The sequence below is a fragment of the Protobothrops mucrosquamatus genome, unplaced genomic scaffold (assembly GCF_001527695.2).
Source record: "Protobothrops mucrosquamatus isolate PMUCROS unplaced genomic scaffold, P.Mucros_1.0 scaffold2, whole genome shotgun sequence".
NCBI classification, from domain to species: Eukaryota; Metazoa; Chordata; class Lepidosauria; order Squamata; family Viperidae; genus Protobothrops; species Protobothrops mucrosquamatus.
The window spans coordinates 3230611-3253931 of NW_015386389.1; the positions used below are offsets into that span (position 1 = coordinate 3230611).

At 43.5% G+C, this 23321-nt stretch overlaps 1 protein-coding gene across 1 annotated transcript in view; it reads right to left on the reverse strand.

The window, feature by feature from the left end:
• Nucleotides 1-273: 273 nt before the first annotated feature.
• PIBF1 (progesterone immunomodulatory binding factor 1) overlaps nt 274-23321 on the reverse strand; it is a 92191-nt gene continuing 69143 nt past the window's right edge. The window contains exons 14-18 of the mRNA XM_015832342.1: nt 21915-22017; nt 19303-19433; nt 16996-17080; nt 2913-3086; nt 274-516 (exon numbers count right to left, since the gene is read on the reverse strand). Of these exons, the coding sequence (XP_015687828.1) occupies nt 460-516; nt 2913-3086; nt 16996-17080; nt 19303-19433; nt 21915-22017 (550 nt within the window). The 3' untranslated portion in view covers nt 274-459. The remainder of the gene's footprint in view (nt 517-2912; nt 3087-16995; nt 17081-19302; nt 19434-21914; nt 22018-23321) is intronic.

A 23321-nucleotide genomic window follows, 5' to 3' on the forward strand; every position in this document is an offset into this window, starting at 1 on the left:
ACTGGACCTGATCCTATTGACCTGCAGAACGTCAGCCACGGCTTGGTGGCCATCTGAACAAAATCTCTGCCGTTACTTACAATTCATCTATTAAAAATGTTCACGAGATCTATTCAAATGTGCTGGTGATGGTTCTTTTCATTTCTTACAACCATTCCACTGCAAGGCTACTTCTCCATTCCTATCAGAAGAACCAGAGAGAAGCTTGAGGGTTGGTCCTTCAAAATGGATTTCTCAATAAACACCCATCTCACCTTAATACTGTCCAATGTTTGTTTTTATTAGCCGCATTTAAGCTTGTAGACCAGTGGCACAAATCCGGAACGATCACAAAGGGTCTCCTTGGAGCCAAAATGATATTAAAAACAAAGGGAGTTAAAATGCAGTTGTGAAAATAAGAGTGGATTAACTAGGAGGTTTTAGAACATGATTGTGATTATTCTTCCCTGGAATAAAACTTTAGGATGCTTTGGTTTGTTTCCCCTTCTTCCGGATTTGTGCTGGAACTTCCTTTGTCTAGGAAAAGAAAAGACAAGACATGAACACCGAGCCAGGCCAAGCAACTTGCTCCCCCCTTCTGTAACCTTTCCGTGGAGACCTGAACCGCTGCCGACAATCATGCCATCCAAATGGCAGCATCAACACGACAGAGGCAAACCATCCACAGCAAACATCGGAAAGGAAATCCAAGATCTGTCCCAGGAAACATATGTCCATCGTGCAAGTGCAGAACATTTGACTATATTTGTGTGAGACGCTTTTATCTCATCGACTTTGTAAAGAGCCACAGAGCTATGGCCAATAACGATGGCCTTGCTCAGAACCAGATAGAGGCATTGCCTGTATGTGCCCATGCCTGTCTAAATGCTAGCAATGGCATTTAGACTGATGCACTGCTCCACAGTGCTTTACAGCCCTCTCTCAGGGCTTTACAGAGTCAGCATATTGCCCTCAACAATCTGGGTCCTCATTTAACTGATCTCGGAAGCAATGGAAGGTTGAGTCAACTTTGAGCCGGACAGGATCAAACTCTTGGCTGTGGGCATAGTTAGCCTGCAATACTAACCTCTGTGCCACCAGTGCTTATGGTGTTTCTGCTCTAATGAAGGAGAACATTTGTAGCTCAGGGTTGAACTGTGAGGTCCTTGGTGGTCGCTGAGCTTGGTTATTTTCTTGCAGATGTTTCATTACCCAAACTAGGGAACATCAATAGTGCTAGGCTAGCCCTGATGATGTTACCTAGTTTGGGTAATGAAACGTCTGCAAGAAAACAACCCAGCTCAGCGACCACCAAGGACCCCTTGTTTCCGCTCTGCCTGGAAGGAAGTTGGTCCATGGGGTCCGACTGCTGATAATCTAGGAGTCATGGATTCAGGAGGGCAGAGGAGAAGGCATGTCCTCATCTTCTGACCATTACATGTTCATTTAAGCCAACAAGGAAGTGGACAGTCAGTGTGAGAGTTCAAAAACTTTGCAAGGAAAAGCGCTTTGTACTCTCCTGCCTCCCAAAGTTAGACTACGCCTTGGTGCGATGCCATGATCCCTGGGACGGGGTGCCAAAGAAACTGCTCTTTGTAATGTTTCAGGCTTTCAAAGCATTTCAACTCCTGAGAGAGAATCCAAGAGAATCAGCAGTTGGCTTAGCCTGCTGTCAGGGTGTCTGTTTGGTTTGCTCAGTGGAGACCATTGCTTCAGGCAAGCTTAGCGTAGTATTAATTGTGAGATTCCCTCTGTCTCTAAGGCACTCTTATTACAGATTTATTCTTTCCAAAGCTGGCAAAACAATCTCAGCCACAGCTGGTCCAGATTAGGGGTGTCACTTGTGTGATAAGGACATATTCTGTAGGCTGCCGGCTTCTTACGGACTCTTATATGTGACTCTGAAAATCCCTTCTGCAGGTTACCAGTAGGGTGGTCCCAAGGAGGTGTCAAGTGAGTGAGATCAAAATAGTGCATTTCTGAGGAGTTTTAGAGATCCCAAGGAGCAAAATGGATGTCTGGAACCTTAAAAGATGCCGAAGGCCTGAGAAACCATGCTCAACGGTTCTTGGCCTTCCCTTCCCTGGAGGATGCGCTTGACATGTCACCTCCAAAGGGTACCTTGCTTTGTATATTAGCATCAGCACCAGCCATCTTCAAACCTGCATTTCTGTAACTGCAGGCCTGTGCTAAAAGAACATCTACGTTTGGAAGTGCGTGAATGCCACAGACAAAAGGAGCCCTGGTGGCGTGTTGTGGCAAATTCTGCTTGCTGCCAGGAGTTCGATCCTGACCGGCTCAAGGTTGACTCAGCCTTCCATCTTTCCGACGTAGGCAAAATGAGGATCCAGATTATTGGGGGCCATATGCTGACATCTGTAAACCTTCCAGAGACTGCTGAAGGCACCATGGAGTGGTATGTAAGTCTAAGTGCTGTTGCTATTACTAAAAGCAGTATGGCAGTGGTTCTCAACCTGTGGGTCGGGACCCCATTTGGGGTCGATCGACCATTTCACGGGGGTCGCCAAGCAAGGCTGTCTGCCATTTTTTTTGTCCGCCTTTTTTTCCCCCTTTTATGGTGGGTGCCTTAGCTCCCTTGGGCTGGGCCAGCTGGTGGTCGGCCTGCTCCATCTCTGCCGCTTGCCAGCTACGCCTCGGCCGGCGCAGGGGCGGAACCACGCATGCGCGGCGCTCCCGGGCAGGGAAAGTCCCCGACTTACGACCGGTTGGGTAGTCCTCGACTTATGACCGGTTTAGTCCTCGACTTACGACCGGTTGGGGTCGTGGCATTAAAAAGGTTGAGAACCACTGCAGTATGGCAAGGCTCCATAACTGAGGTGAGATCAGAACTCACCTCTCCCCATTCAAAGCCTAGCCCTGGCATGCCACAGTTGAAAGGAGCTGCATGGATCTCAAAACACTATTCTACTTACAAAGACTGTCGGCTTGGGTGCAAATGTGTTTCCATCCTCGTGTGGGAAATGGAAGTGAACGGAGGGATTCGAGACAGATTTTTCCGGCGAAGTTTTCCTCTGTTTCTGAGGCAAGTTGTCCCCTTGAGGTTGACCACGAAGTGTAAGCAGCATCTCCTTCATCGCAGCGAGTTCCTAAAGAAAGCAAAGCACAGGATCAAATTGCTGGATGTGAAATAGAGACATCCTCCTGACATCTAATTTGGGCCTGCAACCAGAGGCACCGTGGTCAATGAGAGTGGCTACTTTTTCGTTCTGGTCTCTTTATTTATTTGAAGCCACCTCATCACGGAAGCAAAAAGGAAACGGCAAGGAAGATTTTTCACCCTTGAAAAAAGCAAAATCATTTGTGCCTTGGGGTCTCCAATATCAGCTCTGGAAAAAAAACACAATTTTTTTTCTCCCCCCCCCAAAAAATAAGTTAACCAAACCCTTTAGATCAGCGGTTCTCAACCTGTGGGTCGCGCCCCTTTGGGGGTCGAACGACCCTTTCACAGGGGTCACCTAAGACCATCGGAAAACATATATTTCCAATGGTCTTAGGAACCGAGACACCGCTCCTCTATCTGTCTCCTTACGGCTTCGAGCTGGGGGCCGTTGCAGTGCCGGATTCGTTTCCGTCGAGCATCTCCTAAGGGAGGCTGCGCTGCTTCGTGGCCCTTTCCGCGGAGGAGGCTGAACTAAGCTCTGTCTGCGCTGTCGCCCTCTTGGCTCTCTCTCTCCCTCTCCCCGCCTGGGTGCTTCTCCAACCAGGCTGGGTGGAGCCGGTGGAGTGACCTTCCTGCCCCCCCTCCCCGTCCAGCTGGAGCCGGGCAGGCCGGCGAACTTCGGAAGTGAGGCGAGGACAGGCGAGGCGCGCTGAGCCCCGGGTGCGGCGGGTGAGTGGGCGGCGTCGGTGCACGCTTGGAGAGCCCTTAGGGTTGGCGGTCACCACAACATGAGGAACTGTATTAAAGGGTCGCGGCATTAGGAAGGTTGAGAACCACTGCTTTAGATGCAAGAACACTACTGGGGGATTATGATATTGGTCCACTTCACATCAGCCTGGGAAGCCAGGATGTGTTTTCATTACTGTCGCCTAAACTAGCTGTAAAAGTCTGAAGACTGCAAGCCAAGATCTCTCGGTTACAGCAAAATATAATTGAAGAACATATTTTTTAACTTCAGTGTGACTATCCCATGATTTGCATCATGCTACAGTTTTCATAATGAACAAGTCCCAGAAGAAGGAAACAACAATTCTTTTATCTATTTCTGCTTAGAAGCAGTTCCAGGCTGGAAGGCGAGCTGAGTTCTCTTTGCTTTCCTATAGCAGTATGAAATTGACTCCGTTAATGCCCGATATTTCTGCAGGAATCTCCTGGGCTGCTTTCCCAATCCTGCAAGCGCTCAGCGCCGCGTGCGCCTTTCTCATTGCTCCACCGTTTAATATTGCAGCTATTTGCATAATCCAACCACGGGCACCGACATGTCAAAACTGGTTGGCTGCAGAGCAGCTGTTTCCGAAGGCTGCACAACTGATACCAACATGTTGCTGAAAGTTGTAAACTCGGGAAAGATGTTGCCAAAGCAATGCATAGGTGAGATTTCTCGATGGAAATAACTTGGACCCTTTTATGACAGGCACATGCTTCGTCCTTAGCAGACCATCATCACGGGCCAACCATACCTACTATTTGTAAGCCAGGGAAATTGGAGACCTTTCAAATACCTTTTTGGACTGGGATGCGAGCAATGCTTCCACGCTAGCCAAATATGTCATGAAAATAATTTTGCTGAATCCTCTATTGATCAAAGACGTGGTGACACTGCCCGCCTCCCCCCAACAGCTCTCCAAAACAACATCAAGCAATTCATGCAGATAAAGAGTTGTGTTACAGAGATGTTATTTGGCCCTCCTATCTCCTGGAGGGAGGCCAGCCCCAGGCAGAGACGAAAACAATGGCCTATCAGAAAATCAGGGCAAACTTCCCAGCTCTTTGGAAACCAGTAGAGTCTTGTGTGATGAGAGATATCAAGAATCTGATGATTTTCCTCTTCTGTTTTAGGTTCTTTTTTTATAAAAATATTGAAGACTGTCATCCAGTCTTGCACCAAACGTTTTAAGAATGCGGTGCCTATGTCTATGTGCTCCAGCCTATGTCTAAGTGCTAATTTTGATTCTAATGACAGTTGGGTTATGGAGCTGAATCATTTGAACTGGGTGTTTGTCGTTAGCACCTTGTTACTTACACTGAAGGTGATGGATTGGGACATAAAATGAAGAAAGAAAACGAGCCCACTGGTGACATACACATCACACATACAAAGAACATTGTATGAAAAAGAGATCTCCTGTCAGAAATAATAAATACTGTGTAAAGCAAAGCACCATCCCCACCATAAAGACCCAAGCAGCTCAACTCTGAGGTTAATCAATATCTGTATGGTTTAAGAAACCATATTAAAGACTTAAAATCAATCGATCAAAAAAAAAAAAGCAAGCAAGCTTCTCAATTAAGTTTAATTTAGCTATTTCAAATAGGGTTTTTAAAAATCTCCCTTGTTAACTCACAACTTCTAGTAGAACACCAAGGAGAATGAAATAACTGAGCATCCCCCCCCCTCAAGAATACTGCAATTTGATAGCAGATCTATGTCTCCTTTATTTTTGCCTAAAGATTTACTTGATTATCCTAACCTTTCCGGACAAAATCTGCATGAATGATCGGATTAAATTCCATTCTACTGATCCTAATAGGCTTTACTGAAGCCTCACCTGATATAAGTCTTGTGAGAGGGAAATATTATTGCTAAAGTTTGAACTATATATTATTGATAAGATCCTGCAATGGGTTTAACTGAGAACTTTAGTTGAAAAAAAGATTTGTCTGTTGATTATTCCTGAGGCTAGGCCAGGGGTAGGCAACCTTGGCTCTTTTATGACTCGTGGACTTCAACTTCCAGAATTCCTGAGCCAGTATGAGTCATAAAAGAGCCAAGGTTGCCTACCCTTGGGCTAGGCTTATGAATCTATCTTTTCATTTCATGAAGAAAAAGAGAGGGAACACAAAAGACGAAGAAGAAAGATCTGATCCATAACTGTAAAGTAGTTTCGTGTGAATGCAATAAACATGGCAGCCTAAGAAAGTCAGTTCAAAATCCAGATACAGCCCTAGAGCAAAGTTTCTCTTATTTGAAAAGTAGCTCAGATATCTACGGTTGACGAGTTCACTTGGGAGAAAAAAAAACCCTGCCTTTCAGTCTTTACTATAAATTGCAAACAATTCATGGGTTTAAAGGTCCAAGCCAGCACTTTGACCTGGACACAGAAAGACACTAGAAGCTCAAGAAACAATTGCAGTAATTGAATCATCAAGTGGTGACATGCTCCCAACGACCTGCCAGAAGTCTTTTTTTTTTTCCTTCTACAGCAGTGATGGCGAACCTTTTAGAGTCTGAGTGCCCAAACTGCAACCCAAAACCCACTTATGCATCGTCGAGTGCCGGGTGGGTGTGGCCCATTGGCTGGGCGTGGCTGCAGTGGTAACGGCAAACTGGGTGGGATTAAAAAGTTCAATCAATCAAATCCAACTTTGCAAGATCTTTTTTTTTTCCGCAAGAAGTTGAAATTGACTGATTGAACCTTTTTTTTTTTGCACATGGCGGCGGAGGCCTAAAGCGAAAAGGTTTTATAAAACCCAGCTGAAGGCCTAGGACCGGGGCGATGGCGCGCGTGCCCACAGAGAGGGCTCCTAGTGCCGCCTCTGGCACCCGTGCCATAGGTTCGCCACCACTGTTCTAGAGGTTCTTCCACAGCAATCTGAGAAGGCGGTAGTGCAGGAGTCATCCAACTGTGATTTAACTATGGTGTGTGTCACCACAGTCACATCTGACATCTTCGGGAATGAATGCGGCTTACAAATCAAGTTAAAAGGGTGAAACCCAGTGGTGGGATTCAACCAGTTCGCACCAGTTCGGCAGAACCGGTAGCTAATTTTTTGTTGCCCAGGCCCAGAATGGACTTCCGGAAGCGGCACCCACAGAGAGAACTGGTTGTTCACATATTTGAATCCCACCACTGGTGAAACCAATCTTGCTTTCAGTCACTGCCTCTAAAACCAATAGGCCTCCTGGAGCTTCAAGCAATGCTATGTGGGGATGATGGTGGCTGCAGAGTGACACACATCAGAGGTATCTGCGTGAAAAGGTTGCCAGAGGCCACTGACTGCCATAAGACTAGGTTCTTTAATTGTCCTCTTGGAAAAGACAGCACAAAAACAATAGAACGATATCCAGCCAATGTTGGCAAGATCCTTCAAGAGGCCACGACTGATGGGACCGACAGTTGCTGAGAGTTCCTACGGAACCTGGAGGGATTATGAAGAAATGACACTTTTCAGCCATCCTGCGGTTAATCTGCATTACAAAATGTTTGGTTTTGGTTAGATACAGGGCTATTTGAGTTTAGAGACTGTCAGCCCAGGAATGAAAAGAAGAAGAAGAAGAAAGGACAACTCAAATTGAGTGCATTTAGATCCAGGACCAATGCATCAGTTGGATCAAGGTTCAGAGTCCAATGTAACTTAGAAAAAAAAAATTAAGATGTAGAAGAAACACAATTTGTAGACTTATGAAGCAGCTACAACAGTAAAAATGGCTTTGATCTTCCTTCCTTCCTTCCTTCCTTCCTTCCTTCCTTCCTTCCTTCCTTCCTTCCTTCCTTCCTTCCTTCCTTCCTTCCTTCCTTCCTTCATCTATCTGTAATCTGCTCAGTATTTTCTATTACAGCATTATTTTTGGAAGTCTACACATTTTATAGACAAAATGAAGTGCCTTGTTCTGTAGGTTGAGAGCAGAGATCCTATTGCACCATTTTCAGAAAGGGTAGACAATCTTGGTCTGATCGAATAGGCACGTTTTAACATGGGATGCTTTAACATTTTTAGTGCTGTGATTGGGAGACCAAAAGACATAAACTAAATTCTTAAAGCAATTGAAGGCTTATCAGGACAAACTGCCAAAGGACAAAATGCTTCTATAAATGAAAAGGCCAGACCTACTCCTTAGGGACAATATACCTACAGCAATAGGACTGAAAGAGTCACAATAATAAACAAATCATTAAACAAATCAATAAATAAATCCAAGTCGTTCGATGGTCTTTCCAGCCTTTTTCATAAAACACACATCTCAAATAGACAAATAAGTGCAGCTTGGCTTTCTTCAAAAATGCCGTTCTTATAATGTAATTTCCAGTTCAATCATGCAAGCCAAACAATACAACAAATTTTGCCCATATTTCATAGAGCTGTACCCTTATAAATCAAAATGTGAGGTGCTTGCAACGCTTTTCTATAAATTTGCATTACAATAAACCCTGATTATGATTGTAGCATATGCAAATTGAGTTTCCTGAAAACAGAATTATGTTCAGTGTGTGTTTATTTCATATAATACAATGAATGCAAATGTGTGGGGGAGGGTTTTTTTTTGGGGGGGGGAGGTTTATTCTGAAGGAACCAGGAAATTATTCAAAGCTGTCACTTTCCATCCAGAAAACGTGTGCAAGAATGAGTCTATTTGTTGAGGGTTCCAGGTGTTAAAAATTCTATTGCTTTCTATACAATGTTTATGTTCAAAACTAACCAACATTCTGTAGATTAAAAAAAAAATAATGAAAAAGGAAAATGCTGATAAAGCAAGACAGGAGAAAACCTAAATGGCTTGGCAGTCACCTAGCAGTGTAATTGGGGCTTGCTGCAGGTGAGAATAGCTCCCCCTCCGGGGAGGGCTTACTTGTGGTACAAAAAAAATGTCCCTGTAATCTTGGGATGGGGGTTGCCCATACGGAACATTAATAGTAACCAGAAACCTGGAATGTTCACGTACCAAAGCAAAAATGGTAACTACATTGCGGCATGGCTGAACGTTGAAAAGAACTAAGCCTTATTTATCAGCAATTTTGTTTTTACAGGACTGAAACAGGCTTGAATGCATAGGCAAAAAGATGACTTTTTGCCAACACAGTGCTAGGCTGCATTAACAGAGGGATAGAATCAAGATCACGTGAAGTGTTAATACCACTTTACAGTGCTTTGCTAAGGCCACACTTGGAATACTGCATCCACTTTTGGTCACCATGATGTAAAAAAGATGTTGAGACTCTAGAAAGAGTACAGAGAAGAGCAACAAAGATGATTAGGGGACTGGAGGCTAAAACATATAAGGAACGGTTGCTGGAATTGGACATGTCTCTAGTTTAACGAAGAGAAGGATGAGGGGGGACATAATAGCATCATTCCAATATCTCAGGGGCTGCCACAAAGAAGAGGGAGTCAAGCTATTCTCCAAGGCGCCTGAAGGCAGGACAAGAAGCAACGGATGGAAACTAACCAAGGAGAGAAGCAACCTAGAACTAAGGAGAAACTTCCTGACAGTTAGAACAATTAACCAGTGGAACAACCTGCCTCCAGAAGCAGTGAATGCTCCAACACTGGAGGTTTTTAAGAAGAGACTGGACAGCCATTTGTCCGAAATGGTATACGGTTTCCTGCCTAAGCAGGGAGTTGGACTAGATGACCTCCAAGATCCCTTCCAACTTTACTATTATTATTATTATTATTATTATTATTATTATTATTATTATTATTATTATTATTATTATTATTATTATTATTATTATTATTATTATTATTATTACATTTAGACATACACAAAGAGAAGAGGGAGGGAGGGAGGGACTTACTTAGTTGAACTCAGAAAGCCATTTCTCCAATCTTTTCTTCTTTTCCACAGAAATAAATTTTCAGTCCTAGCCAAAGCCAATCATCAAACCGCAATCGTTTAAGAGGAGGTGCAGAGGAAGCATAGGGATGACAGGAAAAGAAGAACATGGCACACCCAGGAGGTGGAAAGAAAGACAGAGAAGTCACCCAAGTAGGGGGTCAACAGACAGCCTGGAATTGGAGAGATGAAGTCAGAAAGGCTGAAAATGAATCGCGCTTGGTGGAAAACGCCAACAGATAACCCAAAAAGAGCTTCTGTGAAGATGTTTAGAAGAAAAGGAAGATAAAAGGCACAGTGAAGATGGCCATCTGCCAGACACCCCTCAATTAAAGACAGAATGGGGTTCCAAGGCAATAGTGAACAACAGGCAGGGTGGAACTACAGATTGATAAACACATGGTCAAGGAATATCTCTATCTAAATTAGTTCAAAATCATGGGGTCCTTGGTGCTCTCTGAGCTTGGTGATGTTCTTGCTTTCATTACCAAACCGGGCAACATCAGCAATGCAAAATCCCAATGTCACCTGATCTTCATCCTCAGTAACTTGATAGCTGTGTTCCAATATCTCAGGGGCTGCCCCAAAGAAGAGGGAGTCAAGCTATTCTCCAAAGCACCTGAAGGCAGGACAAGAAGCAACGGGTGGAAACTAATCAAGGAGAGAAGCAACCTAGAACCAAGGAGAAACTTCCTGACAGTTAGAACAATTAACCAGTGGAACAACCTGCCTCCAGAAGCGGTGAATGCTCCAACACTGGAAGTTTTTAAGAAGAGACTGGACAGCCATTTGTCCGAAACGGTATAGGGTTTCCTGCTTGAGCAGGGGGTTGGACTAGATGACCTCCAAGGTCCCTTCCAACTTTACCACCATCATCATCATCATCATTATTATTAACTTAACGGAACTTGAGCTCTGGCATCTACATATTTTGTTTAAGAAATCTTGGAGAACGGGAGAGCAATCTCTGTCCCTGTCTTCCAAAAGGGTGGCGTGGGGGGAATAAAGATCAGGCTATTACAGTTCAGCCATCCATCATGGGAAGATTCTAGAGCAGATAAGAAAGCAGTTGATCTCCAAGCGCCCAGAAGACACGTGGATTTTTCAAGAACAGTGTTTCCCAGACTAATTTTTTATCTTCTCTGTTTGGCTGATTGGCTTCACAAGTAAACTGTAGGCATGCTGAAAATGTAAAAAAAAAAGTTAAGATTTCAAGGAAGAATTTATATATAGTACTCCACGATCCTCTGATTAGCAGTGAAGTAGAGATCCAGGTGCATTGAAGACTTTACTCAGATCACATTCCTCAATGAAGTCTTAATATGTTAATTAATCTTAGGTGCCACAAGATTAAATTCTATCCATGATTTGCATTAATAATTTGCACAAGGAAGTAGAGAGAACGCTTATCAAAACTGCAGATGATTGAGGAATATGGTATAGTACCAAAAGGAAGACAGAAACAAAATCCAAAATGATCTTGATAAGAGTGGAGAAATTGGATGAGAATAACAGAATGAAATTTCACAGAGATAAATGCAAGATGATATATAGGTAGTCCTCAACTTACGACCACAATTGAGCCCAAAATTTATGTTGCTAAGTGAGAAATTTGTTAAGTGAGTTTTGCTTCTGGAAGCATCCAGGGATATCCTTTCCAAAGCAGGGGAAACCACCATGCCACTTTGTTTTGTACGGTCTGACTGTCAAGAGTGAAATTTTGGCAGTTACGTGCCTCTTTGTTTTCATTTTGCCATTAGACTAAGGGGCGGTGGGTGGGTGGGTGATGATATTTTTGACTGGGTTAGTTAGAGAAACAAAACCTCTCCAGGTCTTTGGAAGTTTGCTGAGAGAAGGCCGTCTGGGAAACTTTTAAGGACATTCTAGCACAGACATGTCAAACACAAGGCCCGGAGGCCGGATGCGGCTCGCAAAGTGGTTTCATGTGGCCTGCGAACCCATCCTGGAAACAGTGAGGGAACGGCCCCCACTGCCTTGGCCCTGGCCCAGGCCGGCCAGGAGCCAATGTACAATTTTATGGTGGCCATCTATGCTGAAACGCATTCAGTCTTAGCTCCACAAGGCTGTCTAGAAACAGCGAGGAACCAGCCCCTGCCGCGTCAGCCCCGCCTCCGGGGTACATGCTGGGGAGGTGTCACCCTTTGTGAGGAATGAAGAAATGGGCCATGCCTTGGCGCTTGCCCCGGTCCCACCCTCTTCTGCCAGAGACCCTCAGATCTGTCCCACTCCTGCCCAGGCCCCCACAGGCACCCTTGACGCGAACGATGTAGAGCTGGTCATGCCCACCCAGTAGGCCACACCCACTCCATACACGCCCACCCAGTAGGCCACACCCACCTTGGCCACACCCCCCCAGCCCCCCCGAGGTCAACCGCAATGCTGATGCGGCCCTCAATGAAATTGAGTTTGACACCCCTGTTCTAGCAGGTGTGAAGAAGGTAGCAGACGGTTCTCATAACAAAGAGAATTTGTTTACATGAGTTACGTGGACATCTGGGTTTTTTTTGCTGGGAATATCATGCTATGGTTAGATGCCTTGGGATTTTAGAGTTAGTTTTCCTTCGCTTATACCATGCCATGTATTCAATAAACCAGTTAAGTTTTTCAGAAATAAAAGTGATCCTGAACTTTATTAGGATATTCGAGCTGGAGGTTGACACTGACCTGGCCTCTAGTCCGGTATCGAGTCTGGTCACTGCAGTTTACGAAAGATTCAGACAAAGTGGGATAGATTAAGAAGAAGAAGAACGGAAATGCTTAGGCACGTTATTTAGCCTTTGGAAAAACTGGCTGAAGGAAGCCATAGCATCATTCTTCGACCTTTAGAAGGAGAACATACAGAAAAGTTTAACGAAGAGGAAATAGTTGCCCGGAAAGTTATCGCAAGACAGACAGACAGGTACTGTAGATCCCTTTCGTTTCACATGTAGATGTTTTTAAACTGAACTGTAATCCATTCTGGGCAAACAAAGTAGAAGGGATCCGCCAAGTCTTTTGAGCCAAGGGATCATTTCCTGCACAGCCAGGTGAGTTTAAATACAGAACTGCTTTTATGGGCAGAAGGCAGCCAAAGGTTTAGAGCAGGGCTTTTCAACCAGTGGTACGGGTACCACCTGTGGTACATTGGCACCTGGGAGGTGGTACGCGACCATCCTAGAAAAGTGGTAGTGGGGGAGGGGAATGAGCTGAACCGGTGGCAGCACCACACAAGCCTGAGCGAGAGACAGCTGGAGCTGCAGGGCTGTCAGGGCTCAGTGGAAGCGCCAGGATCAGCGCCAGGATCCAGCTGGAGTTCGGCTCTGATCCTGGTGCTTCTGCTGAGCCCTGAAGAAGCGCCGATCAGCTGGAAAGCAGCACTGATCTTGACGCTTCTGCTGAGTCCAGAAGCGCCGATCAGCTGGAATGTTACAGCCTCTCCAGGGTCTTGTGATTTACATTCAGATGCTTGGCAACTGATTCATATTTATGACGGTCACAGTGTCCCAGGGTCATGTGACGTGACCAAAACCTGCTGCAACCACCCAGCAGACGGGGGTGGGGGGAATAAAAACCAAACACCCTCCCCACCTCCGCTGCCAATCCTCAACAGAAATGCTCACAGCAATGAAAACCTCGGACAGGAGGAAGAGCGCCACCGGGTGGGCAGGCAGGTGTCTTGCTCGGCTGTGCCTTGGGTGGCACTTTTTTCAGTGCCATTGTAACTTCGAACAGTCACTAAGCGAACTGTTGTAAGTCGAGGACTACCTGTACTTTATCACTTTTTTCCTTTTTTTTTTGGGTCATCAAGTTTTTGACACTTGCTAGGTGACTGGTGGTACTCGGATGTTGCCATATCCTAAAAGTGGTACAATGGGTGAAAAGGTTGAAAAGCCCTGATCTAGAGCCTGAATCAGAAGACAAAGCTTAAAAGATGGTTTAATTTGTATTTTTGTGCGAAGACGCCTTTATCCACACGGTGCATCATTTTTGATATTCCCGCTCTTGAGCTGGTCTGCCCCCAGGGAATCTCAATAAACCAAGACTCTCCATCCCAGAGGTTCCCCAAAGGGCTTCTGAAGTTTCTCCGGCTTTCCTAGCCCTTAGATCCGACCTGCCTCCCACTCTGAAGCCCCCAAACAGAGATTCACTTGGTCTAGTTACTGCTTCTCCATCTTTCAGGGCTGCTGCAAACATCAGCCCCTGAAGGAGAAGAAAGAGCTCTGCAAAAGCCAGAAATTTCCCCCCTTGAGGCTGACAAAGAACTGGAGTAACTACAGGAACACAAGGCCCCAGGGGAAGTGGAAGGGACACAGGGGAAAGACTGTCAAATCTGAATTTCTCCATCTGCAACAGCCCAAGGCGACCAAATTAATGAGGTAGGGGCGAGATCTGTCATGCACAGTTCTCTCATTCATCAATGCAAATTATATAAGAATATCAAAAGCATGACCTGCTACTTTGTTCCTTCTATGCTATGGAACACACATCTGGGATTGAGGTCAAGTTGACCCAAATCAGTTCCAATTCTCGGGGTTATTTTTGTTTGATTTGTGGTTGTGAAAGGGCGTTAACGTAAAAAGTTAAGATTGGGTTTTGGCAGTTCAAGGGTTCAGCCATGCAGTGCAGAAACCTGAAGTCTCTTAATTCCTTTGAAAAATCCATGGACCAACGTACACCTTTAAAAAAAAAAAAAAAGGTTTAGCTTTTCCGGTACATTTAGAAATAAGGGTTAAATCAGGAGCCCTCAACCTTGGCAACTTTAAGACTTGTGGACTTCAACTCCCAGAATGCCTCAGCCAGCAAAGGTTGGAGACCCCTGGGTTAAATTAAAGGGCTAAATTTAAGGACTAAATTACAAATTCACAACCTAACTGGTATAATAAAATTCAGTCCCATCAAACAGAACACACAGAATAACAGAGTTGGAAGGGACCTTGAAGGTCTTCCAATCCAACCCCTGCTCAAGCAAGCGGCCCTATACCATTCTGGAACAAATGGCTATCCAATCTCTTCTTAAACACCTCCAGAGATGGAGGATCCACAACTTCTGAAGGCAAGCCGTTCCATGGGTTAATTGTTCTCACTGTTAGGAAATTTCTCCTCCGTTCTAGGTTGGTTCTCTCCTTGACTAGTTTCCATCGTTTCTTGCCCTGCTTTCAGGTGCTTTGGAAACTAAGTTGACCCCCTCTTCTTTGTGGCAGCCCCTCAGATACTGGAATACTGCTATCAATTCACTTTAATTGCAATCTGACTTTTTACACCACAGCATCCAACGTTCCTCACCAATGATGGCCAGGATGCCTGGAACAGCTGAAATTGGTATTAAGCTGTCAGAGACAAAATGGCTGCTTCCTTATCTCCTCTACTTCCATCCCCTTCTCCAGAAAATAGGCAGAGTCTAGTGTCTGCATGTCCTTCCTTTGATGTGATGAAGAAGCCTTTTTCCTACTTGGAGAAAGAACCTCCAGGCACTGATATTCGGAAAAGGAAGAAAGTGATGTTGCACGAGCGAACGTTTCCCGGCTCTTTGTTCCTTCTGCTCCTCAGCCAAGAGCCTCGGGTTCTGTCTGGACAGGTAGGGATGGTAAGGAGGGCTAGCCAGGGAGATTGGTGACCCCAGGTGGTAACCTGGTCACGGGATGCTGCTGGGATTAAGGAGGGGCTGCGGCCGATGGAAGCTGATAGCAATGAGATGCACTTAGAATTGCAAATTTACAGTGGAGGAGAAGGTTGAGGCAGACATGAACAGCAGCCATTTGAGATGACTACAAGGAAAGACGTGGAAGAAGAGCTTTTGGTGAGTATTTTAAAAATTGTTTTTGAAAAGCTACCATGTTTCCCCGAAAATAAGACCCGGTCTTTGCTCCAAAAGAGGCACCAGGTCTTATTTTCAGGGGAATGTCTCTTTCACAATTTCACCTCGCTGCAGCGGCACCAACAGCCCTACCCAGCCGGCCCATTTCTTCTGCGGCCGCTTGCCGCCGCTCATGCGCATCGCCCCCCGGCCTCTGTTTCGCCGTCAGAGGCCTCCAGGAAAAGGCCACTGCAGCTTTAAAGGCACTGCTATGGAAGCCTGCTTGGCACAAAAGGAAAGCCAGAGTTAGACTTTAAAAAATGGGATTTTTTTTTATGTGACCTTTAACGGAAGAGCCTAAAATCTCATTTAATGGGCTAAGGAGATTTTAAAAGACATGAACTGATTTAATATTTAGGATTTAGACCTATCAGGGAAATAAAAAACTAGTTCCTAGAATAATAGTTTTGAATTATAATATAGAAGATGGATTGAGACGATAAAGGTTATTTTATTAGTAAGTGATGATATTAGGATGAGAAATAGAATACGATTGTGAAATAAAGTAAGAATTTATCTGAGTAAATCAGGGGTAGTCAATCTTGGCTCTTTTATGACTCGTGGACTTCAATTCCCAGAATTCCTGAGCCAGCTTAGCTGGCTCAGGAATTCTGGGAGTTGAAGTCCACGAGTCATAAAAGAGCCAAGGTTGACTACCCCTGGAGTAAATAATAAGTGTATCTTAGATATGATAACTATTTTGTAATGAACTAAGGGAACCGTGGGCTATCCGAAACCTAAATACATTAAGCTAACTGGAATACTGCAACTGGAATACTGCAACTGAAATTAGATAAAAGTTAAAAACAGGACATGGAGGCGTATAAGTCAAAAGATATGGATAAATGTTTTAACCGACTGAGTTATAACTAGCAATGTATTAATTTGAATGTGATATAATAACCAAGGGAAACAGAGAGGAAAATTTTGATGATGTAACCTGACACATGTATGACAGAGCTTGTTATTGGACTATGGATTACCCAATCACCATGTTGCTTCCTTAATACCTGGAGCTTTATAAAATTGGAAAATTAATAAAACTTGTTTAAAAAAAAAGGGGGGGGGAAAGGCCTCTGCAGCTGAGAATGGAGCTCCGGATTGACGCATGAAGCACCCCCCAGGCTCCATTTCACTGTCAGAGGCCTTCAGGAAAGTTCCAGGCAGCTCCACCTCCCCCCACCCTGACTTGATTTATAGGTGTGCGCCTCACCCCAAAACTAGGGCTTATTTTGGGGGGGTAAGGCTTATATTAGGCCCACCCTCAAAAATCAAGCTAGGGCTTATTTTCGGGGCAGGTCTTATTTTTTTGGGGGGGGGAACACAGTAGGAACATGAAAACAAAACATAAGATGAGTAGCGCAAAGAGGGTGATGAGGGGAAACATTATATGGTAATAGCTGGGCTGAAAAACAAGAACGTTACCTCCCGGTGATTTAGAAGTCTTTCCAAATCTGCTGCCATTTGGTTCTTGACCCGTAGCAAAGCCTTCTTTTCTTCATTTAACTGGCTGGTGGGCAGAAGAAAACAGTTCAGGACATGAAGTTAATACCATATTCTCGTTGCCACGTGAGTTTTAACATAAATCGCTGGGGAATTAAAACACACGTAGATCCATTTTGAAAGGGAAAACATGAGCATTTTCTTCGGGCTACCATCTGTATAGATCATTTAAAGCAGCACCCCAAAGCAAAGACAAACCAAAGGGCAAAGATTTTGTAGGTGTTCGATACATTGGCTTTAATAGTTCGTGCCTTGTCACGTTTTCCAAGCCAAGAGGGGAGAATCAGTTGAGCTAATTACTTTTAGCTTGACTTTATGTGGACCGTTTCAATCACGCCCCTATTCCAGGCATGTTTCTGGCTCTTGCAATTCAAAGAGGTGGCAAAAAAACAACAACAACCCTGGATAGGATTCCGATTTGAACATTGGAAAATCCGATTTAAACATTCGAAATCCCCCATGTTTAATGAAGGATACAGGTAGTCTGTCAAGGTATTGATTTAACAACTAACCAGCTTATGTAATATAAGATGTAAGATGTAATGTAATGATGAGAATGACTCAGCAGGGTCTGTGTCTCTTTAAGAGCCTTTGTATAAAGGGAAGGCTCTGCTGATGTGTTCTCTCTCTCTACCGCTTCCTGCTGTAATTGTGGTTTATTGGATTCTGCTGTATTAGCACGGGTATGTATATTGTTCCTGGGGTATGATATTGTAGATAGTGTAAAATAAACCATCATTTAATACAAACCACTGTTTACCGTGTTTACTCCTGGGTTATCTCAGCACAATAAGACTGTGCATGCTCTGACATAGTCCTCAGCTTACAATAGTTCATTTAGTGGCCGTTCAAAGTTACAACAGCACTGAAAAAAAGGGACTTACGACCATTTTTCACAGTTGCGACCTTTGTAGCCTTCCCATGGTCATGCGACGCTTGGCAACGGGTTCATACTTATGACGGTTGCAGGGTCCCAGGGTCATGTGATCCACCTTTTGCGACCTTCCAACAACTGGCTTACTAACTTATCAACTGCCGTGATTCACTTAACAACTGTGGCAAGAAAGGTGGTAAATTTGGGCCAAAACTCACTTAAGACATGTCTCACTTAGCAACAGAAACGGGCTCAATTGTGGTCGTAAACCGAGGACTCCCTGTACAAGCTGACAGTAAAATAAGAGGTGACTCCCACATTTCAAGACTGGGGGGATGGTTCATAACACAAGGAGTTTCCCCCCTTTCTTTGAATCTCAGAAGTTACAGTAGGAAAGCAGCCAGGTAGGAGAGGACATCCATTAGTGATATTCTTCTTCCATCTAGCTAAGTCAAAAAATCAGGTGAGTAAGATTAAAAAAGCAAAACAAAACACTTCTGGACACTTTTTCTGAAGCGAACATGAGGGAACTCTGGAGCCCCAATCAGCAGCCTAGTACTCAGCCTTCCAGGCACCCAGTGATGGAGTCAAAGAGACACAGAAGTCTCCTCTTCTGATACCTAAGAGAACAGGATGGATTCATCTGCAATGGGGAAAGTCTCATTGGAGAAAGAGATTAGACAAATGATTAGCAAAGTTTAAGCTAAGCCACATAAGTGGGACAGGAGAACCAAGTGAATTAAGTAATAGGAAGAGATTTACAGGCTATATACAAGGGCTGATGACTGGACTAGGGAGTAAAAAATAAAAATAAAAAAATAACCTGGAAGAATAACAGAGTTGGAAGGGAACTTGGAGGTCTTGTAGTCCAACCTCCTAGTCTAGCAGGAAACCCTACACCATTTCAGACAAATGGTTGTTCAGTTTCTTCTTAAAAACCTCCAGTGTTGGAGCACCCATGACTTCTGCAGGCAAGCTGTTCCATGGGTTAATTGTTCTCCCTGTTAGGAAGTTTCTCCTTAGCTCTAGGTTGGTTCTCTCTTTGATTCGTTTCCATCCCTTGCTTCTTGTTCTGCCTTCAGGTGCTTTGGTGAATAGGTTGACCCCATCTTCTTGGTGGCAGCCTCTTAGATATTGCCAACTCTGCTATCAAGAAGGCAGTGGCTTCTACACCATTAAAAAGAAAAGAATGTCTAAATAGCTGTGGTCATGAAATTAGCAGGAGCAAAGTCACTGTTCTCAGAAAGTTAGCCTGGTGGCTCCGTGGCTGACTCAGTGCTTCAGCTGCTCTTCTCCAACTGGCTGCTAGATTCTAGATGCCAAGGGAAATTCAACACCAAATTTGGAATCTTTACCTGATGTCCTTTTCATATTGAGCAATCCGTTCTTTCTGCAGAAGGATCTGGGAATCTCTTTGCTGCACTGACTCAATGAGGTACTTGTAGGGCTGCTGTACTTGGTTCAAGAAGGAATTAGCTTGGTCTCGCTGAAAAGAAAGAAGAAGAAAAGAAAGAAAGACGAACATTTAAATCACGAAAGGAAGTTTGTTCCGTCTGTTTCTCTTTCCCACAATGTTATCATGATACCATATATAAAGATCACTTTAAAACAGGGGTCCCCAACCCCCGGGCCGTGGACCAGTACCGGGCCGTGGCATGCCAGCAACCGGGCCGCGCAAACAAGCGAAGTCCCATCCACGGGATGCAGGCAGCACACGAAGCCACGCCCCCTCCGGTCCACGGAAAAACCTTTCTCCATGGAACCGGTCCCTGGTGGCCAAAGGTTTGGGAACCTCTGCTTTAAAAGATGGAGCTAAAAACCCCTTCAATATTATTTACAAAGGATAGTAACAGAATTTCTGGGTTTATTTTTCCCAGTTTATTAGCATGCCACCAGCAAGATTAGCAAAAATGTTTAAAAATATGTCAGATAGATGGTGGAAATGTAAGTGTAACTCAGGCACTTATTATCATGTGGTAAAGCTAAGGTCTATTGGAAAAAGGTACATGCCTGGTTAGAAAAAATGTTGGGAGAACATGTTGATTTTAAACCTGAACTTTTCTTATTAGGTATAATGCCAGAAAAGATTAATAAACAAAGCCTATATTTGATTTTGCATGTCACGAGGGCAGCAAGAATATTTTTTTGCGCAATATTGCAAAAATGAAGGATTACTACCGGAGGAAGAACTAATCAGAAAAATATTGGAATGTGCAGAGATGGACAGATTAACTATGAGACTGAAAGATACAGAAGAAACAGAATATTACCAAACTTGGGATTTATTCTATCAATGGCTAGAGGAAAGAATGAAGGATTAGGAACTGAACATGTATTAGCGTTTTTAAACCCAGAAAAAATTAATATATGTATGTAAGAGACAATTCATAAAATCTTTATAAAAAAACAGAATTTCTGGGTTTATTTTTCCCAGTTTATTAGCATGGCAGCAGGGCATCAAAATTATGTCACGAGCAGATGCATATTTGAGGCAAGTGATTCCCAACCCAGAACTTTTAAACGCAAGTGCTGCTTTCAAAGAAAGAAAAAATGAGAGAGAAAAATCTGTTCTGCTGATCTGTGTTCTTTCCAGAGCAAAGAGCCCAGGCAAATGTCACACTTTTACTGTTTACAGGGCAGCAGAAGACAATACCTTCCGATAGCTCACAAGGAGTCAGGGAGAGCCCTTCCTTCATGACTTTAGGAAAATCTGTTCACGCTTGCCAGGGACTCACCTGGATTCTCTGTATCTCTAAAGGGATATATTCAAGGTTTATCTTGGAAAAATCAAGTTGGGATTGGTTTAGCCAGCCCTGTATGTAGGGAGCGGTCAGGGGTAGGAATGGTCAAATGGATCTCTGCTCTCTTGCTCTCCCTGGAACTGAAAATGGTGAATCTCCTTGGCAGAACGGCTATGGATCTCCTCCGTTTTCCAATATCAATGACTGAGGAGCATGTCAGAAGATAATTATGAAGGTGTCCAACTTACCAATGGCCTCTGGCTGGACTAAGTGTAAACCAGACCAGATCCTAAATTGAGTTAGAAGGTAGACCATGCCACCCCCCCCCCCCAAAAAAAAAGAGATGAGTTGAGTTGGGATAGGATGGGATGGGAGGTATGTGTGTGATATGGCTTTAATCCAGGAGTGGAGAGAGGTTGTTTTATTTGTGTGTGTGTGTGTGTGTTATTGTCAGTAGGTGCCCAAGGTTATATTGTCTGAGATGGGCAAAGATATTAAATAAATAAATAAATATTGCATTTTAAAAAAAAAAAACCTTTTAAGAAAACTAAACCTGTTTTGCTAGTTTTTCCCTATTCAGAGGAGAGAGGCTTATCTGTCTAGTCTGTGTTTTGTTTAGTCTGCAGAATAATCTGTCTTTCATCTCTCCTATTAAAGCAACACGTATTGTGCTGAAAAGGATTAGCATGGGAGTAGTTGTCCACATATATGCTTTTTTTATTATTATTTTACAAATAACTCAAGACGATGAACGTATATAACACACCTTCTTCCTCCTATTTTCCTCACAATAACAGCCCTGTGAGGAAGGTTGGGCTGAGAGAGAGAGAGAGAGAGAGAGAGAGAGAGACAGACAGACAGACAGAGACAGAGACAGAGAGAGAGAGTGTGTGTGTGTGTGTGTGTGTGTGTGTGTGACTGGCCTAAAATAACCCAGCTGATTTTCATGGCTAAGATGGGACTTGAACCCACGGTCTCCTGCTTTCTAGCCTGGTGCCTTAAGCACTAGACCAGGGGTCTTCAAACTCGGCCCTTTTATGACTCATGGACTTCAACTCCCAGAATTCCTCAGCCAGAATTCTGGGAGTTGAAGTCCATGAGTCATAAAAGGGCCGAGTTTGAAGACCCTTGCACTAGACCAAACTCGCTCTCTTATCATGCATATAATTATGCTTTCTTATAATGGTGTGTGTGTGTGTGTGTGTGTGTGTGTGTATCAATTATACCTCTTGTGAAATGCGGTCAACTTCATCCTTCTGGCGCTCCAAATCTTTTGCAAGCAATGTATTTTGCTTCTCTAGCTGTAGCAATCTCCTTGCCAAATGCACGCTGTGTCAAGACAAAAAAATAACATTAAAAAACAAATAAATAATAGAATTTTAAACTGGACATCTTTTGAAGTAGAATTTCTGCTTTCTTTTCCTTAGCACACATTAACGCGTATACTGTATAAGGTTACAAAATATGATGGGCAGGGGAGTCTGATTAAACTTATTTGGGAGCTGCTATTGATGCTACACATCCATTCTTTCTTACTTCCCATCTGTGGTCTCCTGTAACAAGACAATAGCTAGTTTTGCAAACAACGTATCCTGTTCTTAGGGGGAGTAGCTTGTAGAAACAGACACATTCAAAGACTTCTTTTGTAGCTAATAATTTGGATGGATTTTTCTTTTTTCTTTAAAAAAAAGTGTATTAGGATATTTTTGGTTTTTTGAAAACCAAAAGAAAAAAAAAACCAGATTTTGACATCTTTTATACATACAGTAATGGCCAAAATTGTGGAAACCTTTTGGGAAAAGTGTACAGTAGAAATGCCACCTTTGGTGAAGTTTCCACCAATTTTTCTTCTAATTTCTTTATAACTGTAGCCTTGTTCACTTAATCATAATATTTTACATCGCTTTCTGGGCAACCAGTCAACTCTTTGCACCATTACTTTAATTTTATTACGTTTTACAAGCTCACTAAATGAAAGGGGGAAAAAAAACCCCAACCAACTTGATAGCCATCACATAACACACTGACAAATGTCCTCCTCTCAGCTTCAACACATGACATCAATCACTGGATCCTACTGTGATCTGATTGGCTCATTGCCAAAACAAGATGACACCTGATTGGCTCTCTAAACGCTCATGCTCATTGGCTACAATCAGATGAAGGAAAGCTACCTGATATCAACCTAAGCAAGTTGTGCTTCCTTTTTCTGGTTATTTGGCTATAACATTTCATAGAATACAGTACAGATAATTGAACAAACTATGTTGCATTACATTCTTGATTAAATTATCTTTCCATTGATATATAATTTTATGGTACTACTCCCAAAAAAAGTGGTGTTGTTAGCCATCAAACCTCAAAAATACACTTTTCCCAAAAGGTTTCCACAATTTTGGCCACTACTGTACATTTTGGCAAAATATATTACTTGCAGTATACCTTTCATATACTGTAGAGTATACAACATATGAACCATGCATTCTTCCTGAATGCATAAATGTACATAACTTGCAGTTAATTATCTTGGGACTATCTAATTGAATTCGCTTTCCTAGATTCTCCTACAATATGTTTTGGATTCTAATTCCTTCCTTCCTTCCTTCCTTCCTTCCTTCCTTCCTTCCTTCCTT